Source organism: Tamandua tetradactyla, chromosome 3 (assembly GCF_023851605.1).
Source record: "Tamandua tetradactyla isolate mTamTet1 chromosome 3, mTamTet1.pri, whole genome shotgun sequence".
Lineage (NCBI taxonomy): Eukaryota > Metazoa > Chordata > Mammalia > Pilosa > Myrmecophagidae > Tamandua > Tamandua tetradactyla.
Genome location: NC_135329.1, coordinates 102,255,481 through 102,280,019, shown reverse-complemented (window position 1 = coordinate 102,280,019; position 24,539 = coordinate 102,255,481). Strand labels below are relative to the sequence as shown.

The following is a 24,539-nucleotide window of genomic DNA, read 5'->3' as shown; positions in this document are numbered from 1 at the left end:
GAAGGAGATTCAGAGAGAGCAGAGAATGCTCCAGCACCATGAAGCAGAGAGTCCATCAGCCAATGCTTTGGAGGTGAAGAAGGGAGACACCTCCCAGAGAGCTTCATGAAAGAGGAAGCCAAGAGAGAAAGCTAGCAAATGACACTGTGCTCACCATGTGCCCTTCCAGCTCAGGGAGAAACTATGACTGTGTTCAACATGTGCCTTCTCGGATGAGAGAGGGACCCTAAACTTCATCGGCCTTCTTGAACCGAGGTATGTTTCCCTGGATACCTTTGATTGGACATTTCTATAGACTTGCTTTAACTGGGACATTATCTTGGCCTTAAAAACTGTAAACTAGCAACTTATAAATTTCCCCTTTTAAAAGCCATTCCTTTTCCGGTATATTGCATTCAGGCAGCTAGCAAACTAGAACACCCCCTATTATTGATTTATATTTTGCCCATATTTTTTTACTCATCTGTCCATACCCTGGGTAAAAGGAGCATCAGACACAAGGCTTTCACAATCACACGGTCACATTGTAAAAGTTAGGTTGTTATACAATCGTCTTCAATACTCAAGGCTACTGGAACACAGCTCAACAGTTTCAGGTACTTCCCTTCACCCACTCCAATACACTATAAACTAAAAAGGGGGTATCTATATAATGCATAAGAATAACCTCCAGGATAACCTCTCAGCTCTTGTTTGAAATCTCTCAGCTACTGACACTTTGTCTCATTTATCTCTTCCCTCTTTGGTCAAGAAGGCTTTCTCAATCCCGTGATGCTGGGTCCTGGCTCACATATGATAATATTTTTAATGACAAAGATAATCTCTTTCATTTTTTTACAGCCATCTCTGAAATCTCCTTTGTAATATCTAACAAGCTCCTGGAAAGGGAGAGGATTAAGACACCTCCTGGTTCACTGGCAGAGGGGAAAGTTGACGTGACCGAGAAGGAAACTCCTTTGCATCTGTCAGGGGAGAGGTCATATGTGACCTCAGTGATCCAACTCTGGGTCCTTAGGTCCAAACCCTGGTTCTGCTATTTCCTTACTGTGGCCTCAGCTTCTTACTGTTAATGGCTGGGTCTGAAATTAGTCCTTGTGTTCTAGGGTTGTTGTGAAGGTTCAACGGCTACTACCTGACAAGTCTTAGAGCTCTCAGTCAGGGCTCATCTTCCGTATCACTCTTACTGTCTGTGATGTTAGGGCTATTCCTTCTTTATTTTTTTCTCTTATTTTCATTCACTTACTTTGTCCTGGAACCTTCCTGGTTACTTTTATATCTTCTCCATGAATAAGGAGGTTACATTTAAATGTAGGTTTCCTTGTCCTATACCTTAGTGGGGCTGCTGGTACTGGGCAGGCTTAATGGAGAGGAATCCTTTTTACAGAAAAAGTAAAATAGTCACAGAGTCCCTGTGTTACAGTAGTGTTGGTACTTTTACTTTATTCAATAGTTGTCTTAAATAGTGTTACAATGTGGCTAAAAATCTGGGGGCCCTTCTCAGTCTCATCTGGCCTCAGAAATGAGAGCTGCTGCTCCTTTAAATGTTTGTGGATGAATGGCAGACCTGTGTGATAGCACACCTGTGTGTTGGCAGCCTCTGTAATGGCACACCTGTTCTGCTTGACAATGGTTGCATTAATGACAGTTAACTCTAAGTGATTCGAACTGTTTTCTTTGTACCTAGTGAATCTGATTCTTTGCCCAAATATCCTTGGGAGACCTAGCCTACATAAAAACCTACTCTTAGGGAGCAATGTGCCTAATTCTTTATTAGTAAAAGTGAAAAGATCACATTTTGTAACAGTCAAGGCTTGGTAAAATCTTAACTTTTAACTTTGTTACTTCTTGAAGGAGACCACATTTTCTTGGTCACCTCTGAAGATCCATATTACTGATTTAAATGTTTTATCATCTTGTCATTCACTTTTCCATCTTCTTGCAGGGTGTTAAGTTTGAGCCCGTATCTCAAGGTTTATGTTATAAAGGAAAGTAACTTATACATGTAGATAAAAGTTTTATGTATAAATCTTATTGGTCCAGATGCAAAATGAGTTGTTTGAAAACCTGCCCTTCCCTCGATTGCCTGGAAAGGAAGCCCACACCCACCCTGCAGTTAGGGAGTAGGCATTTCCAAGCTCAGCTTTTCTATACTCAGCCATATAGCCGGCAGATGTTTGAGTAGTGATTAACTGTGGTCCACACTGGCCTATTTTTCATGAATTGCATTTGTACCACGTGGGGCCATCTTTGCTTCTTGAGACAACCACCATTCAGTGTCTGAGATTGTCTCTCGTAATGTTTTTCTGCATTTATGTGATTAGCCAACGGCTAAGTGTACATTTAAAAGAGGACTTCAGGGCAGGAACGGTGGCTTAATAGCAGAGTTCTCCCCTGCTGTGCCTGAGACTTGGGTTCAATTTCCAGTGCCTACCCATGCAAAAATAATAATAATAATAAATAGAATAAATAAAAAATGAGAGGACTTCAGATCAGCCTAGTAAGAACGTGCATTTTCCCTCTCCTACATTAATTATTCTCATTTAGCTCATTTGTGGGTCTTTAATGATTTCCCTGCAAAATGATATTTCTGTTTAACTTTACCACCCAGAAATAACACACTGTCATTATTCAATATGTAATATTTTCAATTTTTTTCTAACTTTGGTAATTATACAAAATGGAATACTAAAGCATTGAACCAAAGCATTTGATTAGTTCCACATTGATCTTTTTTTTTTTTTTTTTTTTTTTTTTAAAGGAAAGACAGAGAGAAGGAAGGAAGGATAGAAGGAAGGAAGGAAGGAAGAAAGGGAAACATTTTTAAACATTTTCTTGTTTTATTGTATTCTGTTTCTCCGTTTTTGTTACATGGGCTGGGGCCGGGAATCGAACCGAGGTCCTCCGGCATAGCAGGCAAACACTTTGCCCGCTGAGCCACCGCGGCCCGCCCCACATTGATCTTTTAATGGAAATGATTAAAGGTCAGATGACTCCATTTGACCTTTTAATGGAATAATAAAATGTGAAAGTTTGCATTTGCTAACAAAGATAAGGTAGACTGTGAAAAATCATAGTGTCTGAAATTTCAGGCCTCTAATATCACCTGGTATCATAAAATGATGGAAACTGCAGCTGGTTATGCAAAACCAATACAGAACTTCTCAGGGCTTTGTTTAATGAAATACTCAGAGCTACTTTTCCACAATGAAATAGGAAGTATCAAGGTATTCTAGTGTGTCTTTAAATGATTCAAAAGCATTTGTCAGAAATTAATATTAATTACCAAGGTCTTGGAAGCCATCTCTCTGATAAAGTTAAAATGAAAGCTCCAGTAGCACTTTGTATAGTCTGTTGTTGACATTATAATTATTCTTCTATTTTAGAGGAGTGAATAATTACCATGGAAAATACACTAATTTCCCATACACATAATTATACCCATTCACTGAAGAAAGACAGAAATATAAGGATTCCAATTATGGGAAAAGGGATTCTTAGTCTGAATAGGGTTGTTTTTATCCTACAATTCTGTAAAATATAATAAGATGATAAATAAGAACAGTAAAATGTGCTATCCTAAAAAAACAGACTTACAAATGCTTTGTGAGGAAGCCACTGGACATCCTCCAAGAAATGGAAGTTTTGACTAAATAATTAATGAATGTGACAAATCAGAGAAGGGATTTGAAGATAAAATTTGGGATTATAATTTACCACCTTGGGCTGTCATGAGAGGAAAAGAAGTGAAACCCAACAGAAGGTAATAGTAAGTGAAAGAAAATGGCCAACAGGGTGAAATGTATCTTTGGGAGTTTTATAACTGAAGAAAATTTCATCATATTATCTTCAGAGTCAGGATCATGAGGAAGACTGAAAGTTGACATTGATGCAAACTTGGTTAGCATAAAGCTGACTGTCAAGTGACGAAAAGGAAGACATGGAAGGTCAAGAGTCAGTTTAACAACTATTTATTGAGTAGTTGTGGAATCCCCAGCAATATGCTAGTAATCAATGGGGTTTCATTAGCAAGTATAAAGCTTAAACTCTGCCTAGAGAAATTTGGGTCTTAGAGGGGACCAGGTACAATGATTATATACATAAAACATTTAACAGACTATATGACATCTCTGTGATTTTACAAAAGAGCTAAGTGGAATAATAAGGGCACCAAAAATCAGATAAATGATAAATTATGTAGGCAGTTGTATTAGTTAGGTTTCTCTAGAGAAACAGAGTCAACAGGAAACACTCACGAATATAAAATTTATAAATGTGTCTCACATAACCATGGGAATGCAGAGTCCAAAATCCACAGGCTGTGAAGCTGATGATTCTAATTGAGGGTCTGGACGAACTCCACAGGAGAGGCCCGCCAGCTGAAGCAGGAAGAGAGCCTTTCTCTTCTGAATCCTTCTTAAAAGGCTTCCAGTGATTAGATTATGCATCACTCATTGCAGAAGACACTCCCCTTGGCTGATTACAGATGGAATCAGCTGTGGATGTAGCTGACATGTGATCATGATTTAATTCTATGAAATGCCCTCATTGCAACAGACAGGCCAGCACTTCCCCAACCAGACAAACAGGTACCACCACCTGGTCAAGTTGACACATGAACCTGACCATGACACAGTGAAGTAAGAGAGACATCAGGATTGAGAAGACAGGTGTGTTAACCTACCTCATAACCAATATGGCTGAAGTTCAAGATGGGAGTGTAAAAGAGAGAATCAAAGATCTTGGGATCCTCTATCATAAAAGCAAGAAGAGAAATATAGTATCTCAGAGTTTCCAATAGGAACTAAATCAGTTGGAAAATACATTCACTTTACACTTAACATTTTGAGGTGAAAACAGAGGAGGATCTAGGGGAGAGCGAAGTGGGATTTAAGTAAATCCAGGGCCATTCTAAACTGCATAGCTTGGTTCAGGGCAGAGAACTGGAAGCAAAACACTTAAATGAACGGAAAGACACCTAAATGAACTGAAATGCTGCCTCCTCCCCATATGAAATATTTGATTTCCAGAGAAAAGAAAAGAACACCTTAAGATTTAGAACTTCAATCTGTTGGGAAGGCACTTAATAAACTGACTTCTGAGAACCCTCAATGGGATAGCATAATTAATAGCTGCTGTTAATTGTGATCAATTTGACATGACAACAGAGAAAGCCATTGACTTCTTATAAAGGACGCACTGGTCCAGTAAATGAAGCTATTTTCTAAGTTAATTTGAGAACTGAGCCTTTTGACAAGATGAACTCAAGGAAAAGATTAGGGCAAAGGGCAGAATGTGTCTGGAGTAGGAAGCTGACTATCTGTACCAAGTTTATTATCTATCTGTGTTATTACTCAGTGTTTTGGCCAGTCCCCATAATCATTGAATATTCAGACTTGGGAGGAAATGGTTTTTTGAGAAGCCTGTCAAAGTCAGAAAGTCAGTGAGCCAGAAAACACTCTGGAAAGCCTTTTTCTCACACAAGGAACCCTTTTTCTAATTAATGGTGGTAATGAAGAAGAACCCATCAGCTTTTGCCCTATTACTGCAGACTCTCACTTTTGGAGCCCACCCGAAGGAAGAATTGTCTGTCATTGCCTTCCAAATCTACTGAGAACTGCAGTTGTTTGGAAACCAAATTAAAACCTGTACTTTCAGGGTCTATTTTTCCCCATCTCTTTTCCCAATTGTGTAACATCCAGTGTCAGCATTTTAACATTGTCTTACCTGCCTAAACTACTCAAAACATCCTTTCCACCTTTTCCCCTTAGTTAACTCCCTGATTTGCGTACTTCTAAATTTACAGCTTCCCCTGACTATGCATGTAAGGGTGCCAGTCACCTTCATATTTACCAAGCCATACTATGACTAACAAACAACATGTAGAACAACCTCCCTCCAACACAAATATATGCTGCCAAATGAAAAAACGATCCATACTTAATAAGGAAAGATTTTATCCTAAAGTATCATTGCAAAGGGAGAAAGAAGGTATTGCAGTAGAGGGAGGGTGCATTGCAATCGGAAAAACACGCGGCCATAAGATCAGCAAGCATCTCATAAGTTAGGCATGAGATGCTTTCTTTTATAGAGAAGAAAAAAACGAGGTGTAGGGAAGTGGGATGAAAGGTTGTCATAGATATGAGAATATTTTATGCTGAAGCAGCCAATTTTGTGGGAGGCGCCTTTAAAGTTCAGAGGTCTGGAAGAGGGAGAGCAACTTAACAAATGTTTGGTTTACAAGCGTTCTGTGGCAATCTATCCGTGGGGCTAGTAGTTCAGCTAATCATTTAGGAGGCAAAGAATGGGAATGTGGAGGGTCTGTGTCTGGCTTTGTCGTAGGTAAACCAGTGGGGGCATCTGTTTGTCTTATCTAAGTCATATAGGAAGGGGGCTTCTTTGCAATAAGCCATTTTTTTTCCTAAAATACAAAGGATGAGGAATTGCTTAATTTTTGTTGTTTTCCAGGATCATAAGGCTCAGAATGTAACATTGTCAGCGCACTGTGTCTTATAGATGTTATGTTTCTTCTCTTTGTACTTTGATAACTTTCTTGATGACATTTTTCTTACTCTGGTTGTGGTTAATTTCATGGATGCATGAAATGTGAGAGTTGGAAGAGACCTAGCATTTTAGAAGGAGGTCCAGAGAAAGCAAGTATGTTTTCCAGGGTTGCATAGCAAATTAATGGAGGGATCAAAAAGCTAACCTGGACTATTAGCCTCAAGCTTTCTCCAACACAGGAATCATGAAGGTGAACATGAAGACACTTAAGTTAATGAAAAATGGGGGAAAGGGGCACCTGTGTGACTTTCCATTCTACTTTTCAACTCTCTGATGATATTAAAATCAAGACTGAGTTACAACAATGTATGTTGTTTTATTTTCTTTCTTTATTTTTTTAATTAATAAAAAAATGTAAAAAAATACTCTAATTCACACATTTATTTTTTAATGCCACAGCTGTAGCCTACCTATTATTGTACTTATCAAAGCTGTGTGTAAAATTGATGTGTAAAACCAAACACTCAAACCAGAAACTTCTGGACAAATAAAACAAATTCCAAAGGCTGCTCAAAAATAAAACTGAGTTACTTTACATTTAGAATAGGATGTTACCATTTTATTCTTCATTTACAGCCCTAGTTCTTAAAGGGTTAGGATTATTGACTACGAACAGATGACACCTTAGTTTTCTCTCTTTATAGGATACCATAATCTGTTAAAATTTTTTCCAACTTGCTTTTACAATCTGTATCAACCTTGACATGCTAAACCTTTGTTTTATCATACTTTTCTGCGCAATCCACCCTGAAAATATTCCTCCCATAAAATTCTCCTCTGTATCCCTTTGCTAAGTAATGGGTATACACACAATCTTTGCCTAAGGAAATTTAATCGTGTGGGATGATTTACCTCTGGCATTTCTCTCATAAAGCTCCTGTCTAGCATTGACGACTTTTTAAAGATACATACAGAGTTCCCATCTGTCTTCTTTACCCTTGAAATCCACCCACCATTGCCCTTTCCTTTCTTTACTTCATCCTTTCCTGCCCCCTCTCACTTTAAAAAAAAAAAAAAATCAAGCTCTGTGTCTTTTTTTAGTTAGCATAAAAGCTTTGCCTCTCTTGAGCAGTGTTATCGACACTGTGGGTATATGCTGGGTGCTTCTATCTTAGCATCTCAGGATCTGATTTTGCTTCTTCTGTTACGGCCAGCAGAACAGGCCAAAAAAATCAATTTTTAAGTTTCTTATCTGTATCTCTGCTTCCAGGACAGCTGAATCTTTCATAACTAATGGGGGTATTGAATTCAAGAAGCCTTATGGGAAACATATCTTGCAATTTGTGTTAAAAACAAATGTGAGGCTGCCATCAGGTGGAATAGCTATAGTTTAATTTAGATGCATTTTATATGAGCTAGATAGAAATTGGTTAATACACAGGATTTACATTAAAACTAGTTTTCATGAAGATATTACAGTCTAACTTTGTTGCTGATGTTTGTTATGGACTTCTGAAGACAAAAATGAATTATCAATTTTAGACTCATTAGGTAGTGAGAAAATTAAGATTGTTTTTCTGGGTCTCTGTGTAATTGTTAAGATATTTTGGTATACACTGGATGTTAAAATTGGTGAACACATAACAGTAACTGTGGCTTTCTGGACACCAGGTAATAAGCAAATCTAAGCAGATCTGGAGATTCAGGGTTGATTATTAGGTCTTAATTCCATACTTTATGTTTGAATCATTGCATCAGATATACTCATCTTTTCACAGTCTGTTTAACTTAAATCTTGATTGCGTAGTATGTAACTTGTTTTGCCAAATTCCACATTTCTTGAATGAGCTCATCTATTTTTCTGTCAATGCCCAGAAATATCATTTCATCCTTATGGCCTTCTCTAATGGCCTCAGTTCATTTCTCAGTCGGTTTAAGATCATTTTATTATCCAAGACTGTGAATGTTTTTGCCCATGATTCTTTGACCATAAAATATTATCTGACGAGAATGTTAATATTATGACTTGAACACATTTCAGGAAATCTTTAAAGACAGAAATATATAGTGAACACCTTTCTGTATATTATCCCTGTATTTCTTAAGCGTTAAGCACAGATGGGCCAGGCAGGGCCTTGTGACCTTGACCAAGGAGGACTCACCTGGAGTGCTTGGGCAATAACTGGGAGACACCTTTCTTATTACGGTGGATATTTCATCTAACCCATGATCAGGCATGGGGGTGCTTTTTCACACCAAATAAAGAAAATTCCCCTTTCTTTTCCAAATTCTTTAAATCTTCTTTAATTAACTTAGCCAGTATCTCACCCACTGATATAACTGGAATCACTCAATATAATTAGACCTGGGATAGAGGTATTTATTGACATTCTATATTTGAAATCAAGTGTTAAATCCTAATTTCCCTCCTGAATTCTTTGGTGCACTGCATACACACATACACATCAAGCCATCTGTTTAAAATCATACAGTGTAGGGGGATTAAACATTAATATCTTTTCAGGAAGTCCAAACTCAGGGTTATATATATATTCTAGATGACAGCTGTGATTAACTTAGCCCCTCAGTTATTACATTAAAATGTGTGCATTTTCCCTCAGTTATTAATGTCTTATCTGCTAAAAAATATTTTGAGTTTTTCAGAAGAAATGTGTACCTACAATATTTACATGTAGCAATGAAGAAACTATTTTTATAGAATTTAGCAAACCTAGTTGAAAGATCGTAAACAATACAAGCTGTACCATTCCAGTCAACCACATTTTATTTTTTATTTTTATTTTTAATTAAACTTTTTATTATGAGAACACATTTTATTTTTATTTTGAACGTTCTAGCTTTTCAAGTACTTTACCATATCTTATTTCACTCATTCTGACGTATCACAGTAATTCTGTGATATTGGCATGGAAAATTTCAGTTTCCCTGATTTTCAGAGAAAACTGGCTTAAAATAGGTTTTAAGTTATTTGGCTTTTCTAAAACCACTTGACCAGTCAGTGGCACGGTTTAGACTAGAAGCTGGTGGCATCCACTGCTCTCTGTTTAAACTTTTCCTAATCTATGATGCAGCTTAAAAATGTAGTCCTTTTCCCTACACATAGTATTTTTAAAATGATAATCAGATCATGTTACAATTTCCTAATCTTATTTCTTAGTTTGCTAGGACTGCTGTAAAACAGCACAAAGCACCTTATTGTTTATTGTTCTGGAGGTAAGAAGTTGAAAATCTAAACTGCAGCATCCTCCCTCTCCTCTTCCTAGTTGCTGTTGTGTTACCTGCCAGCCTTGGACTTCAGTCTCTGCCTCAGTCATCACAGTGCTTTCCCTTCTTTGTCTGTCTGCCAGTCTATGTCTAATTCTCCCCTTCTTATAAGGACACAGGTCATATTGGATTAGGGCCTACCCTGTTCCAGTTTGGTCTTTTCTTAATAATACCTTCAAAGACCTTATTTCCAAATAAGGTCATATTTGTGGGACTGGGGGTTAGGAATTGAATATGTCTTTTGGGGACACAATTCAACCCCTAATACCTCGGTAAAGACTTTGCATCTTACTTAGGATACAGTCCCAGATCCTGAGTATGATCCTTAAGGTCCTCTGTGGTCCAGCCATTGTCTCATTTCTACCACATCACATGCCCCTCCTACCCCCTTGCTCACCAGGCCCCAGCTGCACTGGGCTGCTTTTAGTTCTCCTAATGTGGCAGAGTTTCCCACGTGATACTCAATTTGCCTGGAGTGCTGGTCTCTGTCTCTTTACCTTGTCATCAGAGAGATCTCAGTTTAAATTTTACTTCTTCAAAGAAGCCTTTCCCTTACCCACTGAGATGATTGGGTTCAGGTGTCCACTTCGCCAGGTGATGGTTCCCAGTTGTCTGGCCAGGCAAGCATTACTGCAAGGATATTTCATGGCTGGTTTATTAAGTCATTCATTCTGTTGATTGCATCTATGACTGATTACATCTACATCTACAGTCAACTAAGGTGTCTTCTGTGAGGAGAGAATCCAATCAGTTGAAGACTTCTAAGGGAGAAGAAAATTTTCACAACTGCTTCAGCCAGCCAGCCTGTCCTGTGGAGTTCATTAAGGAACTTCATCAGTGCTGCCAGCCTTGCAGTCTGCCTAAAGGATTTTGGACCCTTGCATGCCCATGGTTGCATGAGACACTTTTATAAATCTCATATTAAAAGATATCTTCTGTTGGTTCTAGAGAACCCTGACTAATGCAACCACCAATCAAAATCAGCTCCCCTTGGTAGCATCGTTTAGCAAACATTTAATTTTCCATAAATTAATAATGATATATTTATCTGTCTGATTGTTTAGCATCTGCCATTTCTACTAGTCCGTATGTCCAATAAAGTCAGGAACCATGTCTATTTGTCTCATGGCTGATCTCCAGTTCTAGCCCAGGATCTGGCATATACTAGGTGCTTAGTAAACATTTATGTCTGAATGAATTGAATGAATCCATGTGGGTTCTTAGCTCCCTTTCCAAGCAGAGTTCTCTATTGCTAAGGGACAATATCTGCTTATATATACACTTCTATCTATCTTCTGGACCATGCAGACACAACTGGCCTTGATACTTGAAGAAGTTAAGTAGTTCTTTGAACTACTTAATAGTACAGAAATAAAATGGATTGTTGAGGGAAATTGTGGAATCTCCTTCCATGGAGGTTTAGTCAGAAGATAGCTTAATTCATTTTGAGGTAAAGGTCAATTGCTGTGTGAAAGCTGTGAGGTATATAGATTATTTGGTAGAACAAATTTTCAGACTTTATATATATGTTTCTTTTTGTTTATATATTTGATTCTTTTTGTTTGTATGTTTGGGGCCCAAATCTTTGCTTGTGCCTGGCTAGGGAATGTGCTTTGAAACGCAACTTTGATTCTGATTTATTCTTCTCTACCATGATTTACAGTCAACTCTGCAACAGCACGAAATATGCTTTCCTAAAAACCTCTGCACTAGGCAAAATCACAGAATAAAAACCACAGGGCACCACACTCAAAAACTACCCTAGTGTCTCTCACAAGAAAATAGAGAGACAGGAACCCAGTAAAAAAGATAGCACCATTATACACATATTAAATGTTAAGAAAGATATAAATACTACCATAAACCTGGCACTTTCCCTTAAAAAAGACCTTCCGTTTGCTTGCCGAAGTAGACAGCGGGAGGGTTGTAGCTTGTGAGTTATTGTGAAAGGCTGGAGGAAGAGGCTAGCAGAAATTGGAGGAGAAGGAATGTCAGATGTGAATGGGGTGGCCCGAGACTCTGGGCAGATGTGCTTGAAATGTGTGCCCATGTGGTTTTCCTACGGGGTTTTTTTCAGCTGGCTGCAGTTTTCTGTGCTCACCCTAGTATTTCTTGCAGATGAAATTGTTCATATACAAATATGAGATTTGCATCATGCTCAAATTGTTCCCTAATATACCAGTTGCATTGGTATATTACCAATTTACCTTTCTAAAACAGGCATTACAGCAGAACTGACTGTAGTAGGAAAAACCAAAATAATAACAACCTGGGACTTGGAGTCAGAAAAATGTGATCTGGTCCCAGAGCTGCCCTTCTCTGTCAGTGGAACCTGAGCAATTCCTCTCCTCTCTTCACCCCACTCACTTTACTTTAAATGGAGCTGATAATACCTACTTTGCTGAGTTGTTCAGAGGACTAGATATGGTAATGAAGGAGGAAACATTTTGTAAAATGGAAAGTACTCTCCAGATTCAAGATTAGAGAGCACCTGAAGAATTATACCGTGTTCCGGTGCTTGCTTAGGGGGAAAAAATATGCAGACCTGCCTTTTGAAAGCCCACCTCTACAGAGGCAGGGCTAGAATGTGGCTGCAGAGCTTTCTTGTGAGTTTGTATTTATTGTCCCTCCTTAGAGGCAGCCCTCCAGCCAAAGTCTGGTGGTGTGATTAGGGTACAAGGGAAAGAGAAACCAGTGAGGGAGAAAGCAAGAGGTGTTCTGGCTAAGTGAAACATGTACAAAAATGTATGGAAAACTACAGTGATGCCTAATGAGTTTTGAAAATCACGATCAAGGCTCTACTGAGGTGGCTTCGTCAAGCTGTCCCAGTCTAGTGGCTCAGTGGAAAACGAGATGTTGCCACAGAAATTTGGCTCCATCAAATTTGTTACTAGATTTCTATGCTATTGTATTTTGCTCCTGCTCTTTATTACCTAGTGGCATTGTCTCTATAACATCTACCCATTCTCCAATTCTCACTCCCTTTATCTCTGCTGTACAATCCAGAGCAAACTTTGGGGACAAATCAGTTTATTCCAATGACGTAGTTAGTACAAAAAAAAAATCTGGCCAATCCATTGATACACTCTCTTGCTGTTTTAAGTCATGTTTTATAATGTGGGTGGACAGACGTTTTCCGTTATTTGGAAAATAGGCCTGGCTTATTGTCAAGCTTTGATAGTTTCATTAAAACACAGACCATTTGAAGGGAATATATTTTGGTAAACAACTTTTGTCTTTGTGTCTTAGAAACCCCTACTTTCTCTATTTTGTAAAGGTGTTATTTCCTCCATACTTTGAAAAAACATTAACAAATTGAACAGAAAGAATTATTCATGCAGAAACTGTTCTCCTTTATTAGATTTTGGGGACTCTTCAGTATGGCAGTGAGTGATTCTAGGTAGCATCCTTTAATTTTAAAAAATGGGTGGTTGCTATTTTCTGTGCAAAAATTTAACATCTTTCATAGGATGGTGTGCTTTTCAACCTTTTGTGTGTGTGTGTGTGTGTGTGTGTGTGTGTGTGTATTTCTGGAGTCAAAGTGTGGCCTTCCAAATTCTATAGAATGGGTGCTTATCCATGTTCCTGCTATTCTGATGGAATTGATACAGAGAGGAATGCGGATCACGTGTACTGAGTAGAGTTTTGATTGTAATTAGCACATTTCTTGTACACAACCACGTTTTTCTTCCTTTTCAAAGATGTTAGAAACTGACAAGTGAATATTTTATTTTATTTTTGCTAATTTTGATAGAAGTAATTGATTGTGGGGTAAAAATGGATGTTCAAAAAGTTAAGGACATAAAATGGGCCTTTGAAAAGTTAAGGACATAGAAGTTATAGGCTTAGCTTAGAAAAAGGCTAGTTTTGAAATCAATTGACAGATCTATTCCTAGCACTACAGTGCATTGTGTAATGTGCTAAATACAAAATGCATATGCACGTAAGACATAGTCTCTAATTTCAATCAAGTTTTCACCTAAGGAATTACCATAAATGCTTGAAAAATACTAATTGTGATAGTTAGATTCAGATGTCAACTTGACCAGGTAGAAGGTACCTTGTTCTATTGCTGTGGACATGAGCCAGTGGCACGTGAACCTCATCTGTTGCTGATTATATCTGCAGTCAGCCAGGAGGCATGCCTGCTGCAATGAATGGTGTTTGATTTAATTGGCTGGTGCATAAATGAGAGCGTTCAACGTAGCACAGCCCAAGCAGCTCAGCATACCTCATCTCACCACTCGCAGCTCAGCCTAGGCCTTTGGAGATACAGAAAGGAATCACCCCAGGGAAGGTTGTTGGAACCCAGAGACCTGGAGAGAAGGCCAGCAGAGATCACCCTGTGCCTTCCCATGTAAGAAAGAACCTCAGTTGAAAGTTAGCTGCCTTTCTTCTGAAGAACTACAGTTCACTAAATAAATCCCCTTTTATTGAAAGTCAGTCAGTCTCTGATGTGTTGCGTTCTGGCAGCTAGTAAACTAGAACACTAATAGAAAAAAGTAAGTAAACAACTACAGGGTGGTGAAGACAGTAAAATATTTACTAATTGGGTTGTAAGGACAGTAAATGCCGTTGCAGCTCAGGGAAGGGGGACAATAGTGAAGTGGTGATGGAGAAGTTCTAGAGGAGATGGCTTCAAACTGAGTCTGGAAGGAATCCTAGGCTTTTAAAGAGACCACAGAGGGCCTTTCAAGCAAGAGGAAAAACATCGTTAGAAGTGCAGAGGCAGTAAGGATTTTTGGAAGACTGTGATTCTTTTCTAGATCACAGTCTAAGCTTCCCTCCTTCATCCTCAAGATAACTTTTTTTTTCCCCATAGGGTAGAGCTGGGGAGATCTACAATTTCTGTGACTTCCAGTGAATTTGCCCCATGCAATGTCTCATACTCAGTTCTGGGTATTAGATAACCAGGATTCATAAGGAATTTGAAGAAAGTGGTCTCCACTTTTCTTTTTTCCCTTCAAAATGTATGTTCTTCATAACCAGGCATTGCTTCTTGGTTTTTCATGATGGAATAGATGTATCCTATATGCCGAGTGCTTAGTTTTTTATTGTTAATTTTAACAACAATAGTCCTAGCAACATGACATGTTATAAAAAAGAAAAGCAACAACAACAAAACTAAACTAAAACAATACCTGAGTGTAGCTGAGTCAACATTAAGAGCAGAATCTAAGCTGTGTGCTTTGCATCATTTCAGTGGATGCATTTGTGCTGAACCTTCTAAGTCATCTAGTGTCTCTTGTAATCATTAATACCCATTCGTGAGATGAGCTAGGATTATAAATACAGTAGGTGGTTTGGCCTGTTTTTATCCATGAAAACTAGTTGGACCAAATAAAACTTACTTATCTAGCCTTGTTCTCAACAGTATTATGGTTTAATTAACTTGAAATTCTTGGTTCTTCTAGAAAAATAGTACTGTTCCTTTAAAGAATATACCAGCGATTGAGGGAATGAAGTAATTCTAAATAGGCCATAATGATCTTATTAATTATTACTTAAATTGCTCTGCATAGAGGGTACTATTAGATTATAAATTCTTTATAGGAAGCCATCTGGATTAGTGGAAATCGCTCCGGCTTTGAAGTCAAATCAACCAGTATTCAATATCTGTCACCTTCTGGTTTATATGACCTCATGCAAATGAAATGTCTCAGATCCTTGGTTCCCTTGTCTATAATAAGAGACTAATAAAAGACCCTACTTCGCCTAGTTGTTATAAGGATGAAATGAATTTAGATAGATAAACCCCAAGTTAGCACTTAATAGCCAACAGCTATTACAAATTAATTTTGTCATAATATTTAAGAAACACTGTCTTAAAAGACTTTTCCCTTGTGCTTTTATAGCATGAGAAGCTGATACACGAATTGGAAGAAGAGAGACACTTGCGTCTTCAAAGTGAGAAGCAGTTACGCGAGGTTACCCAGGAGTCGGAGAACAACAGAATTCAGATGCGGGGACTGCAGCAGCAGTTCTCCAGGTATAGTTCCCCAACTGAGCACATGGATTCATGGGGTGCATCTCTCCTTGTACCAGTCACATATTTATTGGCTTTTCATTGTGTAAGCTTCTGTTGACTTTGATGAGTTTAGACCTTCTATTTTGGCCAAGCCATCCTATGGCATTTAGACCAATTTTCTGACACTTTGCATTTGCACCTGACCTCTGTTAAAGCTGCACCAGGCTCTATTAAAGCTGGTCGCCTTTTCTTCCTTGATGTTGTCCCAAGGGTCTTCTGCTGAGTTGCAGTGACTTTGCAGCCCGTAAGGAATGCCTGCAAGAGTCCAGGCTGGGGAATGAAATTTTACTGGTTCATAATCCTATTTGAAGGTAAAGAGACTGTGAATCTCATCATTAAGTAAGCGCTTAGTCATTGCTTAGGGGAAACATTTAGGAGTAGTTAAAAAAAAAAAGGAAAATTAATTAGTTCCTTTCCTTTAAAAAGAGATAACTACAGTTTGAAGGAGAACTCTGAAAAGGTAGGTCTTTTTAGATTTAATTCTAGCACAGTTAGACTCTTTCAGTCTCCAATTATAGTTTAAATGGGGCTAGGTGAGATTCAACCTATTATGTTAAAATCTTTTCAGTTCCATGGGGAAAAAAAAATCCACAACTTATCTAATTACAGGGCTGGGAGCAGATATAGGCACTCTGGGAGAGATGATCTGCTCTCATGTCTACACTTCACATGCACCATTTACAAAATTATGAGAATATTTTTATTTCACTTTTTCCACCTGAGCTTATCCCATCAGAATGAAGTTTGAGAAGTCGTCAAGAGAAAATCTCCATGACCGAACTGCTATCCCACTCCAAATTGTGGGTCTCACCTTTAACTTGTTCTTAGAATTTGGGTAACTGAAAGATTGGTAATGGATAACATTGATTTCTCATGAAGAGACTTTTATAATGAGGGTTTAATTTTAAATGTGTTGCCAGGACAGGCCAAAATTTAGGTGCCGGATTATTTAACTTAATTTGGCAAATAGCATGAATGCTTGAGACTTTGGTTTGAGGCTTCTTGGAGGAACAGAGCCACAAGGATGGATTACTCCTCAGTGTACCGAGTCGTTAATTTAACACTTTGTCGAAACACCTCGAGCCTCTGATAATACATGGGTGTTGTAGAAATGCACCAATCAATACTCTAACAAATTCATGTCTCACCCCTCACAGGCTATTACTTATATGACCTTAGGCTTGATTTTTCATTCAGTTTCATGGAAATTCTCATTTTATGCCTCCCCACTTGAAATGGTAGTTCCCCTCCTAAGCAACTTAGAACAAGCCGTGCTTTGTGATATTTGCCATTTTAATGACATAGGCAGGAAGCGGGGCTATCTTGCCACTCTTGCACTGTCTAATTGAGACGCCTCTGCATGCAAGCTACTGATTAATAGGGCGTGAGACACATGGCACTATAAGTTATTTTCATATGATACTGGGTCATCTGCTATAAATCAAATGACAGTCCCATCAAATTTGAGTTACACAAGAGCGAAGATTATATCCTAGGGAAAAAGAAAAGATAATTATATGTAGAATAAATAGCAGTTGGTTTTACATACTGCTTTTGTGGAGATTTTTTTTTCCAGGGTAATCAGTTTTCTCATGTAAAGCTTCATTGAAACTGAAAAGTTCAAGTTCAGTTACAGCCAGACAGCTAATGTAAATCAGCAAAACATAGAGGGAAAAATGCATATATAACAGATGAGATAATTGCACAATAATTTGAATAGACCCACTGAACCATTTCTGATGACCTTTCACATTTTAAGCATTCGTTTTAAAGGTATCTTAAGGTACTTAAGGCATTATCTTAACCTTCTTAAGGTATTACCTTTAAGGGTAGTTTGCAGTTACTGGTATCTAGTTATGCTTATTTAGACAATCCTCTTACTATAATTGTCTTTGTAAAATTCTCAATATTATAAACTATAACACATCACCCTGGGACATCCATTCATAGTTGGCATCTAAACAGTACTATAAGTTAAGTTCTATAATCCAAATGATTGTGTTGAATTAAAAACTTTTCTATTCATAATTTTCATTCACCCCACCCCTGGGTTAATGAGTTCCTTTTGTACATGGTGATGTCTTGCGTGTTGGATAACTTTTAACGTTGTTCATGGGCTGAGGTTACTTTTACGAATGACCTCCTTTCTCAAAGGATGTAAGACAGCTTACAAGAGAGACTGACAATAAGGCCAATAAAATAAAAACAGAAAAGCCAGGTAAAGGAGAATATGACATGTCATCATAATTATGCAGGCCAACAGGTTTTCTCTGAGAATGAGCATCTAGGTAGACAATTTAAAGAAGAAAACAATGAGAGGATATGTGATTCCCATCTCACTGATAAAGGATACTCACCTTAAAGAGAGAAACGTTCTATTTGGTAATGAATTTGTAGGAGAATGTCTCACATAAGATTTTTTGTAGAAGGCAGGGAAGGATACAGCAGATAATGTCCTAGATGATGCAAACTTGAGATTAATCCATAGAAATGCTATTACTTCTGCTGTCACTTAAGTCTAAAAAGGTAAGCAGTTTCTGAATTTCACAATATATGAAACAGAAATGCTGGATGCATCCTTAAGTGATAGCAGATAAAACGGAAAGAACTCTTGTGTTCAAGATTCTGAATTCAAATAGCACAAATTCATGGAGTCATCTAGATGTATGTGTGCTGCATCTTTCTTACACCTCTTTTAAGACACTGGGGCCCAGAGGCATAAGCCACTGAGGTTTAGGCTGGGTGAGATGAAGTACTTTTTGGGGGTGTAATGGTTACATCTAAATAGTAACCGAGGAGATTCTGAGTCTGAAATTTTTGAGATGAGGTGAGGCCCTGGAGGGGAAAGTAAATAATGAAGGTAGAAGCTGGGACAGTTAGGTCTCTGCAGGGAAGTAGGGTTCAGCTGTCAGGATGTGATGCAGGAGGGATGGTCCTGGGCTTGGTTTTAGGCCATTCCAGCTGTGTGATGGGCCTTGCTCCATAGAGGCACCAGGCACAACCTGAGCTTTCTTGATTGTCTGGGCTAATGAGTAGTGAGATCACTTAGATAAAAATCTACAGAAGTGCTTGAATGAGTATTTCTCTTTTATGGCAGTGCTAAACCTCCAGCCACCATCCCTGCCTGGGCCTGGCTTTTGATTGGGGTATGCTAAGGATCAGCCGTGGTCCAAAGTCTGGACAACAGAAGGGAGGACCTGTGTCCAGAAGTCATGTGATAAATCAGAAACTGTGCATGCATCAGGGTGGTTCAGACCGGCATAATAAGCTCGATTCAGGCCATTTATGTTCTTTAATGTAGAGGTGTAGAAAGACACTTTCAGATGAACCCTTGTCCACAGTCGAAGGAGCTCTTCGATAAGGTAGTGTGGAGAGGCAGATTGTGGTTTCTTTAGGATGCTGCTGCTCTGTGTCATTGCTTGGTGATGTGAATCAAAGTTGCCTTCCGGAGGTGGTAATGATGGTTTAACCTGTCGTCTGTGTAGGATACATGGCTGGGTATATTTTATGTGGAATTAGCTTTGTGATACAGCATTGACAATTCTGTCACTTTCCCCGCTCTCATTGTCCCCATAACTACTTATTTGAACTGTGATTATGCAGCCAGCCGGGATTAATGGTGTGGACTGTGGCACGTTTGAACTCCCAGCCTTATTACTCCACGGTGAGTTAATGAGCTGTTTGTGCATCACTTGGGCTCACGTGAAAGAGCACTTTCAGGGACGTTGTCTCCAAACCAGCTAGGAGAGGTTGAGGTGGGATAATAGGCATTTTGTTTTCCATAGCCATGTGAAGAAATAACCCTACAGAGAGCTCATTTCATGCAAACCATACCCCATTTGCGTGTGTATTTAAGTTGTTCTCTTTGGAAAGAACCTAATCAATGTAGACTATTACCGAAAGCTGCTGTTCTTATCGATCAGCCTCATTATTGTTTGTACAATAAAATAAAACACAGCATATGTCCTCAAAAAATGTGACTAGAGATGCCTGACCTAACATATATGAACAAAAATACACGTTTCTTGTGCAGCTGTAAATGAAGTGAGATTGGTCCAAATTCAGGACATCCAGACTTCCTGCTTATTAATGGGTTATCTACTGAGGCATGGATTGAGTTAGATGAAATTAATCGTTGGGTAGTGACAATAATAATCTTGACCTATATTTATTGTGTGACAGCTTTGTTCCATAATATGTTCAGTGTTGTAAATTAGAATCAACCTGGGAGCCTCACCACCTGGGATGACATATTTGTAAATTATCTGCAATTAGTAAACTATATCACACTCAAAGTATCAGGGATCAATTAGTGTTTCTCTGTGGCCTGGTTATATTCTGTGTGCGTGTGTGCATGCCCACGTGGGAGTTTACACTATGCAGTGTAAATCTAAGTAAGGGGAATAACTAAGCTTTGCCATCCATGATTGAATGAGACAGTTAAAAAATCACCCAAATGAAATCCAAGTTTTCACTCTCTACCTCCTGGATTTCTTTGCACCTGTTCTGACCTCCTCTCCCTGCACTGTCATCAGCTCCCTTGAAGCTGTTTCTTCGCTTACTGTAACGCGGATTTCTCCTATCACGGTCGATTGCTAATGTAAGTGTAGTCTGCTGTGCTCTGAGCTTCCAGGAGATTAAAATGTAGCTGGTTTTACTGCTTGACTCATTCACTGGTTGCTGTTCACATTATTGACTCTCAGAGACTTTATGGAATCCTAGGGTTCAATTTCTGTTGCCCATTTGGAAGCTGGAGTCACCTAGCATGGAAGTGTGTCTTGAAGAGAGTACCATTTCTGTAAATGTTCTTCCCACATATGCCCTTCTACTTCTGTATCTTTCAGGTACATTAAAAGAACATTTTCTCTGCATCTTTAGAAGGAATGAAATATAAGACGGCCAGCGCTGTCGATTGACCTTTAGACAATCAACAGCACAAAGCTCTCCTGCTCCTCTTCTCCATCTGTCCCCATCTCGGATCTTTCGTCAACTTTAGCTATCACAGAGGCCACCTCCCCTCATGCCTTGTACCTCCTGATGCATATAGAGAGCATTTTTCTATTGATCCTCAGTTACTGTATCCACACCAGCAGTGCTATTCCTGGCTGAAACTTTTCATAAAATCAGGGCTTCTCGTTTGCTTCTTGGTGTAAAGCTACCAGAAGTTTAAAGTGGCAAAGCCATGTTGGTTAAATGAAAAAGTTTCTTCAAATTACAACAGTTGGAAGAAAATATTTTAAATGGCATCTTTGAAAATGTCTGGTTAATGTAATGTGGATCATATTTTGATGTCAAAAGTTTATATCTTAGCAATTTAGCATGCACTCTTACTTGAACAAAGCAGAGAGGGAAGCAAAAAACAACTTGGTAGAGAACTGGAGAGAAAGGAGGCCATTTCAGTGACTTACTGAAAGGAGGCCATCACTAACTTACTGAAAGCTGAACGTACCTTTGTTCCTTCCTATTTCTGTTCCTGCATAAGAAAAAATTACATCGTCACATTTTTCTTCTTAAATTCTTAAAAAAGCTATGCATGATTGAGTAGGCAATACGAAGGTCCTGTTATTCATCTCTATTCAGAGAAAACAATATCAACACTGAGTTTAGTTCCAATTTCATTCCAGGGAGCACTAACCTATTGAACAATACTTTAGGATCTGGTTTCTTCTCCGATTCTGATATAGTTAATAACTTTGGTTAAGTAATTTAACCTTTCTGGGTCTCCATTTCTTCACCTGTAAAATGTAGAAGTTATATCACATTAGAGCTTCATCTTGCTTTTTATGCTTTTTTTTTTTTTTTTAAAGAATGTATTAGAAGTGAAATGAATGTATTGGGCAAAGTTATAATTACACTTCTGGCAACAGACTTTCATGCTGAGTGCTTGGAGTGACCCCTGCTTGCTGTCCGAGTTGTAATCACCATGAGACTCTCTGCAGCTGGGTCCTGACCACGTCTATTTTGGTTGTCTCTGGAGAAGTCGAGATTAGAAAACTGCCAAGCCCAGATGAAGAATTTCTGTTGAGGAGAGCCAAAATTAAATACTGAGGATCCTGACTGGCAAGAGAAAGTTAAGATACTCAGCGGTGAACATAACTGTTATTGCCCTTGGCTCTGATGTGTCGCCTTTAGGATTTATTTGAAGTGGTTTGGGAAAAAGCCTGAGCAGAGAGAACTTTATGACAACCAGAATTGTTTTCATTTTCAAACATTTTCTCTGAAGAAAGAGCCATCAACAGAAACACCAGGGACTTAGTCTCTCCTCTAAATATATTTTTAGTGACCTGTTAGAACTCCTAATGTGTTACCACCACCCAACATACTTTTTCTTTTAAGAAAGTAAATGTGGCATGTAGAAGAATATGTTTTATCTTAAAAATGGAAACTAAATTTTCTCCTATTCTCAAATGCTTAATTTTTTGGTTAGGTTTGCAGAAATCCACTCTTTTTTTGGGTTTACAGTTTGATAAGTTCTGATAAGCATATGCTATTTTGTCCAGTATCATGGTCAAGATATAGAATATCTCCTTGCTCTTGAGAAGTTCACACATTCTTCTTTTTTGTCATTCCATGTCCCTCAGTAACAACTGATCTGATTTCTCTCCCTAGAGAGAAACCTGCCTTTTCCAGAAAATTTTATAAATGAAATCATACAGTATTTCACATTTCTTTTGCCTGGCTTCTTTTACTTTGTGTGATTCTTTTGAAATCCATCCATGTCATGGCAGGTGTCAATAGTTCATTCCTTTTTATTGCTGAGCAGTACTCCATTATGTGGATGTGCCACTGTTTGCTTATCCGTTCACCAACTAATGGACATTTGTTTTTTTTCAAGTTTTTGGTGATTATGATTAAGTCTGCTGTAGACATTGATGTCCTGGTCTTAGCGTGTGTGTGTGTGTTTCTTTGGGGTAAATAATTAGGAGTGAGGTTGCTGAATCATACAGTAAGTGTACATTTAACTTCAATAAGAAATTGCCAAACAGTTTTCCTAAGTAGCTGTGCCATTTTGCACTCCTTTTTCTCTTGGCAATTCTAACCACCCCTACTCCTCATAAACCAGCCTGCTCTCACCTACCAGCCACTCTTGTTTTTTACTAGTTTAACATGGTCATTCTGATATGTTCCATATGGGACCAGCCTTCCCTACAGGACAAAAGGAGGGAAAAGCAAAATCTGAGGGTTTTCCACTCCATGCATTAGTGTATGTTTGCTTTGTTCTTACAGCACCCTTTTAAATGTTATGTGTTGTAAAACCTCATTAGGTCATCACAAGCAATGACTTAAAAGTTAAATCAAAAGTATGTGATAACTAGGTTGCCAATTGCTATTCATGTTATAATTCAGAGGTGTACATTTGTTTGGTGAGATATGATTTCTGCCTTTTATATTTGTTTGAATAAATACTGTATTGTGATAGCCCGGTAAACTATACTCACTCCTTCATGTTATAAAACCTTACAATATTCTGATTAGTACCAATATTTATGAAATTCAATTTAGAGAAGTTTTCTAAGAAATTACTTTTCACAACACAATTTAAATTTCCTGCCTCATCTGAGGGGAGAAATATCTGACTATTCTGCACAGCAAAGTACTGGTTCTTATGATTTTTTTCATAGTTAACACCAATTTATAATATTTTCCACACCATTTAAGTTTATAGAACAAGGCTTAATTTGTGCCAAAGGAGTTAACCTTTCACCTTTTTCTTTGTAAAAAGAAACCATTATCCTGACTTTTATAGCAGCTGTTTCCTTCTGTTTTATCATTCCATATACATCTTTAGATATTTTAGTTTTACACATTTTAACAAATATTGGGTTATTCCTTTTAAGTTTCTTTAAACCTTTCATATTTATCTTTTGAACCCAGGGCATTTGACCTGTACAGTTTCCCACAGTCTGAATTTTCCTGATTGTATATTCTTGGAGACAGTTCCCCATGGTCCTCTATCCTCTCTATTTTCCACAGTTTGGTAGCTGTTTGCACTTATTGCTGTTAACAGTGATCTAAATAAAGAGTTAAAGATTGTTGCTCATCTAAGGAGCAAGAGCATTCTGCTTATTTTTGTACATCTCGTATATCATACCTATGACCTTTATCATGGATAGGCATTCAATACATATTTATTGATTGACAAATGAATGAGTGAATGTCTTCACTAAAGCAGAAAGATGCAGTCAGAATTGTGCTATGGAAAAAAGACAGCTTGAACAGGTGGGAGAATTTTACATCCATTCTTAGTGGGTTTATGGTAGAAATTTGCTTCCAAGGGAGATTGTAGAATGGCCATTTCCAGGGATCTTTGAAATTTTGATAATGCTCATCATTCTTAGAGTTATAAACCACAATGGTGAGGGAGGATGAAGGCCTGATTTCCTATTCCTGGGGTTCCATGATAGAGTGCTCACCTATAAAAGATGAGGTGCCTGTTTCATAATATCTGCAGAATTCCTTCCTGCAGGGCACTGAGTGGAATTTGGTATATTGAAAGTTTACTTCCCATAGGGTAAAGTTTACTTTCAGACAGTGTTTTATGGCCCTCAGATAACATTTATATGTCTGTCTCTGCTTGAGTATGGGACAGAAATGAAGGCAGCAGTCCCAGTAGTGGGGACTAAAGTTCTGCTTACCTTTGGGTTACTCAGGCAGTATATTTAATGGATGGTTTTCCTGCAGAATATATCCTGAGTGCTGACTGTAAACACTTGGAACTGTTCTT

General features: G+C 38.3%; 1 protein-coding gene across 14 annotated transcripts in view; it reads left to right on the top strand.

Annotated features, from left to right (window-relative positions):
• The window catches only part of NCKAP5 (NCK associated protein 5), a 1,072,936-nt gene that overhangs the window by 561,835 nt on the left and 486,562 nt on the right, over window positions 1-24,539 (top strand). For 12 of the 14 annotated variants that reach the window (XR_013172672.1, XM_077153602.1, XM_077153594.1 and 9 more), the window contains one exon: window positions 15,642-15,775. The exons of the other annotated variants lie outside the window; for them this stretch is intronic. Coding sequence is in view for 11 of the 12 variants with exons in the window: in XM_077153602.1 (XP_077009717.1) it covers window positions 15,642-15,775 (134 nt within the window). In the remaining variant the exon portion in view is untranslated. The remainder of the gene's footprint in view (window positions 1-15,641; window positions 15,776-24,539) is intronic. 14 annotated transcript variants of the gene reach the window in all.